The sequence below is a fragment of the Heterostelium album genome (assembly GCF_000004825.1).
Source record: "Heterostelium album PN500 unplaced genomic scaffold PPL_scaffold2, whole genome shotgun sequence".
NCBI classification, from domain to species: Eukaryota; Evosea; class Eumycetozoa; order Acytosteliales; family Acytosteliaceae; genus Heterostelium; species Heterostelium album.
Window position 1 is genome coordinate 1,535,480 of NW_008805064.1, and position 12,779 is coordinate 1,548,258.

At 34.9% G+C, this 12,779-nt stretch overlaps 4 protein-coding genes across 4 annotated transcripts; 2 read left to right on the top strand and 2 right to left on the bottom strand.

Moving 5' to 3' along the window:
- Nucleotides 1-136: 136 nt before the first annotated feature.
- On the bottom strand, nucleotides 137-5,776 carry eIF4g (eukaryotic translation initiation factor 4 gamma; the record flags this gene model as incomplete). Its single annotated transcript, XM_020572931.1, has 6 exons — nucleotides 137-164; nucleotides 689-970; nucleotides 1,057-3,875; nucleotides 3,993-4,754; nucleotides 5,459-5,526; nucleotides 5,638-5,776. The coding sequence occupies 6 exons, from the start codon at nucleotides 5,774-5,776 to the stop codon at nucleotides 137-139; spliced, it is 4,098 nt and encodes a 1,365-aa protein (XP_020437048.1).
- Nucleotides 5,777-7,314: 1,538 nt separating this feature from the next.
- PPL_01932 (uncharacterized protein) lies at nucleotides 7,315-10,977 on the top strand (the record flags this gene model as incomplete). The annotated part of the gene is made up of 6 exons (XM_020572932.1): nucleotides 7,315-7,624; nucleotides 7,829-8,259; nucleotides 8,509-9,772; nucleotides 9,853-10,012; nucleotides 10,082-10,448; nucleotides 10,519-10,977. 6 exons carry the CDS (start codon nucleotides 7,315-7,317, stop codon nucleotides 10,975-10,977), a joined length of 2,991 nt encoding a protein of 996 aa, XP_020437049.1.
- A 461-nt stretch (nucleotides 10,978-11,438) lies between these two features.
- On the top strand, nucleotides 11,439-11,936 carry PPL_01933 (uncharacterized protein; the record flags this gene model as incomplete). The annotated part of the gene is made up of 1 exon (XM_020572933.1): nucleotides 11,439-11,936. One exon carries the CDS (start codon nucleotides 11,439-11,441, stop codon nucleotides 11,934-11,936), a length of 498 nt encoding a protein of 165 aa, XP_020437050.1.
- A 340-nt stretch (nucleotides 11,937-12,276) lies between these two features.
- On the bottom strand, nucleotides 12,277-12,774 carry PPL_01934 (uncharacterized protein; the record flags this gene model as incomplete). The annotated part of the gene is made up of 1 exon (XM_020572934.1): nucleotides 12,277-12,774. One exon carries the CDS (start codon nucleotides 12,772-12,774, stop codon nucleotides 12,277-12,279), a length of 498 nt encoding a protein of 165 aa, XP_020437051.1.
- Nucleotides 12,775-12,779: the final 5 nt, after the last annotated feature.

The window sequence follows — 12,779 nt, forward strand, 5'->3', positions numbered from 1 at the left end:
CCTTCAAAACCAAATATTTAAACAAATTTGCAAAAAAAAAATATTTATTTAAAAGTTTAAAATATGAATGAATTTCGATTGGCTAAAAAATCGGTGAAAAAAATAAAATGAAATTATAAAAAGTTATAACTTCATTTTAATTTAAAAGTGTCGAAATGTTAGACCTATAATAATATCATTAAGATAACAAAAGACAATCTTTAAATCATCAACTCTAACTGTTGGAAAAAAAAAATGGGATTGATTATTATTTAGTAGATATCAATGTCTATGTTTGAACATTTCTTTAAAAAGCAAATCAAGACATAGGTATACATAATTTTATACATTATATAAGCTTCAAACAAAGGATAAAAGAAAAGTTTTTTCAAAAATGTATATATAATTTATTGTTTGGATTGGGTTTTTAATATTGAGAATTCTTTTTTTTTGGTTTAAAAAAAGGGTGTAAGGTGGTTGATGGTGTTGTGAATATGATTGGCAGGATTTATTTTGTTGATGTTGAATGTTTGGGGCGAAAGGTGAAAATGATTTGATTGTTGGGAATTGTTTTTTTTTTGGTTTGTTTTTGTTTTGTTTTTTTTTTTTTTTTCTTTTGAAACTATCATTGGCTTATGGCTTGAAGTTCAACTTGTCCAAAAAGGCAGATAATTCTTCATCGTGCTTGATAAATGAGTCGTAGATTGACTTTCGATCTTTTCCAGTCTCGAAAAAGCTTGTAATATCTATTGATTTCTCTTTGAATGCTTGAGCAGTCTTTTCAACGTCTTCAGATTCCAAAATGAAATTCATCAAAATCTTTCCAATGTGGGGACCACAAGATGGTACCTGAGCTGCGAGTACTTTTGCAACGGTTTGCAATGAAAGTATAGATTTGTCGTATAATCTGAAAATAATCTTTCCAGTTGGCTCTGTAGCTGTTGGTCTATCCTCAAACAAATCGATTAAAGCATTTGAGAATTTTTCAAATCTAACAAATGATTATTGGAAATTAACAAAATATTAATAACATTATTGAAATATTAAGTTGTTTAGAAATATATATATTAAACTTACCCACTACTGATTGCGTTGCTTGTAAAGAATTTCTCTTGGTACAATTGAATCAAGAGATCGGATAACTTATTCAGTGCGGATTTTGAATCGGTTGCGGATGTCAGTATGCTGGAAATTACATGTGGGTGGAGATCGACGGAAGGTGCGTATTCTTTGACACACTCCATAAACTCTGTGACATCATCAATTGAGAGATATTCATTGATTGAATCGTTGATCGATTGGCTGATGGAATCGGTCCAGCCAGATTTGTCTTGTTTGTTGTTGGACATTGAAGAGGAGATCGATGGCGACGCTCCTTGTGATCCGTAGTGCATTGGCGATGGCGAGTTGATTGGCGACTTGGCAATGGTCGATGGTTGGTTGATACCGAATTTGTTTGGACCGGTGGCACCTCCCATTGGACCACCCATCATTCCACCTTGGATGCCTGGCTTGGGCTTCATCATCATCGATGTTGCACCTGGCTTGCCTGGGAATCCCTTGGAGAAGTTCGATGGCATGGTGAACATGTTCTTGCCAGTGACGTTCTTGACACCGAGACTGGTCTTTCTGTCTTCTTCGGCGGCCTTCTCCTCCTTTGGCTTTGGTGCTTCGGTCTCCTTCTCTTTCCAACCGTTATTCTTTAGATCAAGGACGTTCTGTATCAAGAATTTAATACGTTGTGAAAGGTTGGATGTAGAGATGAGCAGCTCCATACGCAGTGAGTAGGCTTTCATGTATTCCTCTGCGCCAGTCTTTGAGACGATCTTGTAACCGATTGGCGCCATCAGCTTGCAGAAGCACTCCAACTTGATCTCCTGTGGCTTGTTGAGCTCACCCATGAGCGCGACCAAAATACCGTGGATAATCTTCTCACTGAGCATATCTTGCTTGAACAACTCTGCGATGAACTTGATGAGACCAAACACCTTCTTACGCTGCACAAACTGCTTCTCCTCAAAGTCGGCCTTCTCGGCTGCCGGGAGATCCTCGGGAACTTCGTGAATCGTTTCAAAACTCTTTTGAACCTTTTCGTATTCCTCCTGACAGGTCTGGAGTAGAAGTGCTCTGAATTTCGGCTTGAACTGGTCTTCGATCTCCTTGGTGAGTGAAGCTGGATCTGGATATTGCTCCTTCTTCTCACGCTCCTTCTCTTCACGCTCGAAAGTAAAGATCTTCTTGCAGAGATCGGTATACATAGTGACGTACTTGGCTTCGGTGATAGCCTTCTCAAAGATCATAGAGATGACACCAATGAAAACCTCGGTGTTCTTGATGATGCCGAGCTCCAAGAGGTTGAGAGAGAGCTGGTCAAACTTCTCCGGTGCCATTCTGTTGAGAATGAACTTGGCTTTTCTGAGATGGATCTGTGTGTCGGAGAGACTGTCGAGTTTGGTACGTTGCCAACGATTCTCGCTGACCGGCAAGATGTTCTGTGGCGGTGCCTGTGGTTGAATCTGTTGTTGCATCTGTTGGTGGTAGTTCTGGTACTTGTTGAACTGCGGTTGCTGTTGCTGTGGATATCCACCCATATTCTTTTGCGCGTACATCGGTTGATTCTTTGCCATCATCTTGTTCTGTGGCTGTTGGAAGAATCCGCCGGGTCCCTTCATCTTGTTCTGTTGACCCTGTTGACCTTGTTGACCACCAGCGCCACCTTGATGCGACTTTGATGAATCTACACCCAAATCCTTGAGTTCTGGACGTGGTTCGATGTGTGATGGACGATACTTGATCATCTCGTCGTTCGAGTAACGAATGACACCCGATGGTTTCGCAGCAAATGGATTGGTTCCACTCGATGAGAGAATCGATTGATGCAATGCGTTGTTGCTGCTACTCAAGTTGTACGACGACGATGAAGATGTTGGTGCTGGTATATCGTTGACTTTCTTTTCCCATTCTTCTTCCTCTTCTACTGGTGCTGGAGAGTTAGTCGACTGCTGCTGGTCAGCGGCATTCTTGGCTGGAGACAATTCGCCTTCCTCCTTTTCTTCGGCTTGCTGTTGTTTTCTTGGTGTGGTTGGATTCTCCTCACTGTTGCTTTCCTTGAGCGAAAGATTCTCGAGTCCTGTTGACAAACTGTGTGACTCTGAAGCTTTGACATCGGACTTGGTGTCGTCGTCTTTGTGCTGTTCGACGGCAGCTGGTGTGGCAATTTGCTGCTGTTGTTCGGCAGTCTTGTCAGCTGTTGATTTGTCCTCTACGGATTTGCTTGGTGAAGCAGATACCGTTGATTCAGAGGCGGGTGTTGCTTTGTCGTCGGTGGTGGCACCAGTGGTGGGAGTAGCGGCGGCAGCCGGAGCGGAAGGTGTGGACGAACCAGAGGCAGAGGTTGTGGATTGCTCTGTTTGTTGTGCTGTTGCCTGTGCTGCTGCTTGTGCTGCTGCCTGCTTCTTGTCTCTCTTTCTTGCATGAGCGTTACCGGCACTGAAAGCAGGTGGAGTCGAAACAACTGGTGCTGGAGCATTGTTGTTGCTGCTGCTGCTCACAGGAGCAGTAGTGGTTGTTGTTGACGATGCTGCTGCTGCTGCCGCTGATGTAGGTGTTGTTGTCGTTGGAGTAGAGACAGTTGGAGTAGTGACCGGTGTGACTGGAGCGGACGAAGGTGGGGTGTGTGACTTTGGTGGCGAAGTATTGATGGTAGTCTGAGTGTTTGGATCTACAATCTGCAACACCTTCTTTGGCTGAGAGGTAACCATTGGTGGTTGTGGAGTATGATAGAACTCTGGAACATACTGTGGAAAGTATGGTGGTTGATAGTATGGAACTTGTTGTGGTTGGTATACTTGTTCATATCTTCTGTGTGGGGGATGTTGATATTGAGGTGGTGGTGCCTATAAATAATTGATAATGGTTAAACAGATTTGTTTTTGAATTGATTGATTGATTGATTGATTGATTGATTGATTGATTGATTGATTGAATGATGTTTATATGGGTTATCTACTTACACCGTATGGACCAACCATACCAGATTTCACGGGCATATACTTTGGACCTGGTACATTCTCTTGATTCAAAGTGGGTGGAGCAGAGTGAGTTCTTGGTGGGACGCTGTTACCTGGTAAGATAGAAGTGTCTGTATGTGTAATGGGGAAATGTGGAGGGTTAGGAGATGCTATTTGTGGACCGCTTGCGTTTTGTGGCACATATATTGGCGGTCTCTGTTGATGAGGTGAAGATATGTGTGGATGTTGTTGTTGTTGTTGTTGTTGCTGCTGTTGTTGTTGTTGTTGTTGAGGGTGATGTGACTGTTTCTTACTGTGTTGGAGTGGTTGGTTTGGCGATGAAGGCGACTGCTGGGACAAGTTCTGCTGTGGGACTGGTTGTTGTTGTGTATTCTGGACTGGTGAAGGAATCTGTTGAGGGATCTGTTGTTGTTGTTGTTGCTGTTGTTGTTGTTGTTGTTGTCCTCCCTTTGGACCCTTGTGTTGATATTGTTGTTGTTGTGGTGGAATCTGTTGTTGTTGATGTAAGAGACCTGGATTTACCTGTTGTTGTTGTGGTGGTTGTTGTTGTTGAGGTGAAGGAATCTGTGGTCTCTGTTGATAACCCTGTTGCTGTTGTTGTTGTTGATACTGGTTATGTGGATGATGGTATTGATTGTTATTGTTATATCTATTATTATTAACTTGAATATTAGTAGATTGTTTATAATTTATCAAACTATCTTTATTATCCTTATTATTATTAATATCTTTTTGTTGTTGTTTCTGATTATTTATCATCAAATGTATATTTTATATCGTTGAAATTGAATCAATCCAATTAATTAATTAAGAAATATGCTAAAATAAATATTATTATATGCTGCTGCTACTGCTGTTGTTGCTGCTGTTTGTTGCTTTGTTTTGTTTTGATTTATGAAAAATTCAAAAATGAAAATGGTTTTGACAAATTTGATACATTACCTTTTATAATTTCCTATTTTTATTTAAATAATTAATTGTGTTTTAAAAAAATTAATAAATTAATAAAATTAAATTAAATTTAAATTTGCAAAACAATTTTTTTGATGTTGTTTTGTTTTTTCATAAAAAAATAAATTGTGTTTTAAAAAAATTAATGAAATAAAAGAAAAATCATAGAATCAGAAAATGGTTGTTGATTTTATGCTGCTGATGATTGGTGTTTGATAGATAGCAGTATTTGCGAATATGATGATATGAAATGATAGATAGTTTTACAAAAGGTGTGTTGTGTTTTGTTGTGTGTGGTGGGTGTCAATTTATATTGAGATGGTGTGTCTGGAGAACTCGCTATTTAACCTTCACAAGACAAAAATAAAATAATATGAAAATAATAATAACAACCAAAATTAATTACCAATCATTAAATATGTTGATTTGCTTGATTTTGCAAGATGATTGGTGGATGTGATGTGATGTTCCGAATTAAACATTGAATTTCAAAAAACAACTTCAAAACTTAAAACTTCAATCCAGAAGAATGTAGAATTGAGTTCTTTTGTCGATGGGATGATTACTGATGAATGATGATGATGAATGAATGAATGAATGTTCCACATCTTTTAATACTAATGGATTACTGATGATAATGATTATGACTATTGATATATTATATATTTATACATACCTCCGTTCATTTGTTGAGGATGTTGAGGACCATAGTTTCCGCTGCTATTTGATACGCTTCTTACTGGTGAAGAAGTGTTGTTTAGAGAGTCATTTTGATCTTGTTTGCTGTTGTTGTTCTTGTTTGACTGTGATGACATATAGATCGAATTCTGATGTGTTGTCGATTGTTGTTTCACAATGAATGATCCACTCTACGACTACTAAACTATAAATATATATATATTGATGTGTAAGAAGTTTAAGTATACAAGATGTTAATAAATAAATCTGAATTTGAATCTTCAAAATATTAAAAACAAAAAAAAACAAAAAAATAAATTATATAAATAGCAAAATATCTTATTTACATTAATCTTTTCTTAAATTAATTAATTTAGAATATTTAGTGCACAAACTAACTCACTCCACTCTTAAACTAATTAATTTAAATGATCAATCAAGAGAAAAAAAAATCAAAAAAAAAAAATATCATCAAAATTTTTTGCCAAGACAAAAAAAAAAAAGTTTTGAAGTGATGCTTTTTTTAGTTGAGAAAGACAAAAATAAAACACATATAATCTTACGATTAGATGGCTATCCTATGATATGATATGAAATCTAATAATTATATCTAATGATTGATTATTACTGAGTATAGAATATTTTATATTTCTAAATGATTATGATGATGTGGGTGATGAAGTTCTCTTTTCTATATTCTATTCAAACTGGATATATAGATAGATTGCTTTGCAAATAAAGATTAAATTACATACCGATGAACTATATTGACTGCTTTATTGAATTCTCTTAGTAATTATCTGTTATTTCAATCTAAATAAATGAAGTTTTCCAAAAAAAAAAAACATATCTGTTAGTAATCTATTCTATTCTATGAAAGTTGTAGTTGTAATTTGTTATTCAAGTCAAGTTTAATGTTGTAGTTTTAGTTTTATCTTGATTGTTGTTGTTGGTTGTTGTTAATTTGGTTGTCACTACTCCACTGTCTTTTCAAAGAAGATGGTGGTGATGATGACTAACAAACATATTGATCTATCTATCTATCTATACTCCTAAGTAATCTGTTCTATTCGATTCTGATTAAGTTCTGCTACTCTACTCTACTATCAGAAATATGATAATATCATAGATGCTGTTCACAACACACAAAGACGATGATCATCAACCAAAAATCAACCAATCAGAAACCAATATGATAAAACTAACTTTTTCACACGAAACCTTACTAGACTTTACTAAACTAACAACTATTGATATCCTCCTACTATAAATAACATACAATAACAAATAAGTAATAAAATAAAAGAAAAAGAGAATATAAATTTATAAATATATAAATTTTCTCTTTTTTTAAATTATTAACCCTTATTAAATGATAGTCAATTTTGTTTTGGAGTATGCAGACAAAAAAAAACAACACATCACAAAAAAAAAAAAAAAAACAAAAATAAAAAAATAAATAAAAATAAATAAAAAATAAAAAACATCATTAATTGAATTTGTTTTTGAAGTGACATGACATTACAACTTCATCATATCATATTACTATTTTAAAATACATAATAATATCATTCATTCATTAATTCATTAATCTAGTTTTTTGTTTTTGTAAATAAATATAAATAGATATTTTAATTATTATTATCATTATAAATATATTGTTATTATTATTATTATGAGTCAGTGGCTTGGTGGATTATTGAATAGAGCAGCTGCAGCAGGTGGATTGGATGGTAGATCACGTCAACAAGAATCAGAGGTATCGGCCGATACACTGTTGGATCGTATTGCCAACGATCAACTGTCTGTAGACGACAAACAACATGCCATATCACAATTGACATCGTTGGGTAAACACATGTACCAAGCAGTAGGTTCAAGAATACCACTCATCACCAAACTAATGCAAGCAAACTCCAACAACATCGAACTACTAAGAGAATCAATAGAGTTATTAACTTCCATAATATTGTGTAATCCTGTAAGTAAGTCTGCACAAATTCATTCAATTCAATCGTCATCATAATAATCATTACAACCAACAACAAATTGGAGTTTATACAAATACTTGGAAACCTGGAGTGGTGGCGCTATATAAAAATTTCAGTTTCCACTCACACGACGAAAATCATTCATTTCACATAATGAAAACTAATAATTATTATGTTAACAACTCATTTTATAGAAAGATGATAATATTATACAAATACATAATACAGAGTTGTTTATAAATGATAAGAGTAATTTCGCGGTAATTTTCAATGTTTTGAATTTGACATCCGATCATTACGTAAGATATAGTGTTTGTACTTTCCTAAAGACACTGTTGACCAATCGATTCGAGAGTGTTCAAGAATCTATTTTGGCGTGTCCGATGTCGGTGACCAGCATCATGGGACTACTCAAAGACTCTCGTGAAGTCATTAGAAACGAAGCACTGCTAGTATTGACAGACCTCACCAAATCCAACCAGGAAATTCAAAAGATCATAGCGTTCGACGGTGGATTCGAAATCCTACAAGACATCATACGTATCGAAGGTCAATCCGAAGGTGGTATCGTCGTCAACGATTGTATAACCATATTAAACAATCTATTAAAAGGAAATGTATTAAATCAAGTAAGTAAACAAAACAAAACAATAATATTATCAGGATGTCATGTTGGCAACTCAGTTGCCGGGAAGTAGTTTGATGTTGGCGCTATAAAAAATTCAGTTTCCGTGAGGGGCTAACTCAGTTACCGGCGGGAGTTGGAATTGTGTTGGCGCGCCACAAAATTTCCTGAAATAAGGAGACACCTCTCAAAACAAAAAAAAAAGGAATGAAAACTAATTAGTTTTTTAACCAACTTGTTATTTTAATTCTAGAATTTCTTTAGGGAGATGGGATGTATTCCAAAATTGGCACCTCTATTACAGGTTCAGAATACTGATATGTGGATATTATCGGACAATAAGTTTAGTATTATTATGTCGACGCTGGATTTGATATTGTCGTTGGTCGAGCGTAACAATCTCTCGACACCAGCCAACCAACAGCAAATCAGTCATTGCAGTATGATGAATCTCATTATTAGACTCGGTCTTGGAAAGATGTCGTCGCAATTCATTCGTAGTAAGGCGTTGTACACGCTCGGTGAGATAATCAATATGAATCCAGAGAATATTGCAGAGTTCTCGGCCGTCTCTATCAAGTCAGAGTTGAACGGACAATCGCAATCTGCACTTCTCAAGCTAACGTTGGTGTTGCTTCATTCGAAGGATCTGATAGAGAAGCAATCGGCTGCTCACGTCTTCAAGTGCTACCTCACTGGAAACGAGGAGGCACAGATGGCGCTTGCCTCAACAATAACACCGCCTGCACCTGGCGACGACGATCTCTCGATTGGACAACACCTGGTGAGAGCACTCTTCTCGTGGGAGATGTCAACAACACAATCGTCTACTCCATCTCCAGCCAGTCCAACAGCTAACACCGCCTCACTACTTGCCAACATGAGAATCGACATCAATGGATTCTGGTATTCATCTATGGTTATCATTTATACACTGAGAGATTCCACTCATGCAAAAGAACAGATGTTAAAAGCAGTGGTTGAGATTCCCAAGTCAACAGCTACAGCTGGCAGTGGCGAACAACAACCTCTAACTCTCTTCCAAAAACTTATGGCTGCTCTACTCGCCACAAAGAAACAACAGGATATCGATCCACTAATAAAGATTGCATTGCTAAAGATTCTCTCGATTTGGTTGGACAAGTCACCGAGAGTGGTCACCGAGTTCTTCAAGAACGGATCACATCTCTCTTTCATTGTGGAGTCGATTCTCCAACCGATTACATCGACCGCTGCCAACTCGCTACAGGTCCACATCCAAGGTTTGTTCACAGCGGTGTTGGCACAACTCATGCTGAATCTCGACGAGAACAACATTGCCGATCGCAATAACCTCAGCTCGATCATCAACCATCGTATCGGACTGAACAGCTTCAAAGAGAAGATGGACACTCTCAGAAAGACCGATCAATTCACACACGCAGAACAAGGTGAAGAACCATTCCAAACGGCACTCGATAAAATTTCTATTCAACTCTTTGATTTCGATTATACAATCTTTTTCAAAGATATTTGTGGTATGTATATACATTATAAATCAACAAGCTTTTTGTTAATTATCAATAGAAATAATTAATTTGTTTGTTCCAATATCTAGATAAGGTTAGATTATTGGGTACCAATATGAATAAACCAAGACCTGGAACTAGACCATCTTCAGCACAAAGTGTTACATCTCCAAATACAGCATCTTCTCCACCATCTTCATCACCTGCAGTTCCACATATAAGTAAAGAACAACAACAACACTTAGAAAAGTAAGTAGCTTAAAAGGTAATATTAGATAGATTGGAATATAGGTTATTAATTTGGTTTTCTAAAAATAGTGAAAATGCATTATTAAAGAAAAAGATTGAAGAAATGGAACTACAACATCAGCAACAACAACAACAACAAAAACTATCAACTCCAGGCAATCAATCACCTTTACCACCAGTAGTATCAATTCCAACACCCACTGCCCCTGCTGTTGTTGCTCAACCAGAACCAGTCACAGTCACACCAGTACAACAACAACAGCCAACTACAGAGATCAACAACCAAAACCAAGAAAACACACAGCTTATCAATGAATTACAAATGTTAATCGAAGAAAAAGATAAAGAAAATAGAATTCTTTCAGAGGCAATGTCAAAACTTGAAGATTTAATACTTGAAAAAGATGATAAATTAGAGGAATTATCAAATCAAATTGTAAGTTACAATAAGGTTAAAAATATTCATTTGATTATTAATAATAATATATATTGTTTAAATATTAAAGTGGTTATTAAATCAACAACTACAACAAGAAAAACAACAAAATGAACAATTACAATTAGCTCAGAGTAGTCAAAATAATAATAGTATGGCATCGAACGATTCCAATGTCGATATCTTTGAATTGATGAGATTGAGACAAGAGAATGTCGATTACGATGCCAAGTTGAAGAGTTTCGAGAAACAGGTGAACGATCAACATCATTTGATTCAAACACTCAAAGCTGACAATCAGCAGTTGATCTTGTCAAAGGAAGAGATCGTCAAGAAGTCATCGTCTTCACCACCGGTTCCAACTTCACCGTCCAACGTTAACAATTTGGTGTTGGCCAAGGTCGAGAGTGAATTGGCCGAGCTGAAAATCAAATACAGTTCACTACAGAAGGATCAAGATGAGATCATGGATTGGGCCACTAAATTGGAAGTTGAAAACAGTACATTAAAAGCACAACTTGGAAAATAAAATAAAATATAATAATAAAAACGTAAATAAATAATTTATAATTCAAAAATGATATCAATTTATAAATAAATATTATCATTCCCATTTTTTTTATTTTTAACAAAAAAAAAATTTGTGATCGTGTGTGTTTGATTAAAGTTGTTATCAGAGACAACATTGAAGTTTGCCTCAAATCTAAACATTACCAATTGCTATCATTATATATCCTCTAAAAATCCAACTTTTTTTAAAAGTATAAAAATGATAGAGGATCATACTTACTAATATATTATAATATTAAATTTAGTAATACTAAATTTATTTTAACATTATATTTCTATCAAAAAATTAATTAAATTATATTTTAAAAAAAATAATCCATTTACCTATAAATTCTTGGTTTTTTTATTTTCAAATCATTTCATATTTTAGAATTTATAAATATCTTTATTATTTTAATACTATTTTTTCTATAAAAAACAATGTTAAAACAAATTTTAATTTTAATTTTATTAATAAATATTCTATCATTCACTTTTGTTCAAGGAGATTGCACAAAATTCTTGGCTAAATACTTTCTCACTCCAAATATTCCTAGATTACAAATGACAGCTATAATGAGAAATGGAAAAGTTTTTTATAATGTCCAAGTTGTTTCTCATTATAAATGGTCAGCTTTTCCGGGATATCTAACTAATGGTGATCCTTGGGGTGTTTTGTTTGCTGACAAGAATTTGTGTATCAATGGAACTACCCAACCTTTTACCAGTGGTATGACTAGTTTCTATGATGCCAAAGGAATCCTGATATATCCAGACGGTAGAGTTTCAATCAGTCCACTCTGGAGTCTAGATGGTGATAAAACTTACTATTTCAATTTGACATGCTCCCCAACTTCAGATGTATACTATGGCGAATCTCAAGGAAATTTTTTCTTTTTCAGTTTTGTCGATCTTCCCTGTGTTAAATCAGCTTGCTAAATTCAATATTAAATTTAATTTAAAATAAAAAAATAATTATTTTAAGAGAATGAATTTCAAAACTTTATTAAGACCTATGAATTTAATAGCTATTTAAATAGATTATTTAATATCTCATTGGGATTTCAAAAACTGCACTAAATTTAATTCGATTCTTTCAAAACAAATTGTTTTTTCAATTTGTTCAAATAAGAATGATAAAACTAAAAAAGTAAAGAAAAAAAACTATATACATTATATTTTATTAAAAAATGAATTTAATAAGTTGACTATGCTTATCCAACATCTTAAATTTTTATCGGCAATATTAATAATTATTAAATTTAAGCTATTTTGTTTTTTAACATGATGATCCAACAGTTGTTCCATTTACAAAACTGAAAGCGAAATAATTTTCTTGGGCGAATCCATAGAACACATTGGAAGTTGGTGAGCATGTCAAGTTGAATCTGTAGACTGGGTCGGCTGGAATCCTCCAGAGTGGGTATAGATTAACTTGTCCGTTTGGGTAAATATTGATTCCTTTGGCATCAAAGAAACTGTTGATTTTAGTGGAAAATGTTTGGGAGGCACCATTGACACACTTATTGTTATCGGAGCACAATACATCGAAGGAATTTCCATTGGTCAACATTAAAATATTCGGTCCAACATTGAATGGTGTTATAGTTTGACGAGTGTAAAATACCTGGCCGTTTCTCATGACAGCTGTCATCTGTAGCAAATGACTATTAAAGTTAAAGTAGCTTGCCAATTGTTGAGTACAATCGGCTTGCACTAGCATTGTAGATGAAAAAATATTTAATAATAAAATTAAATAAATCGATTGTTTAAACATTGTTT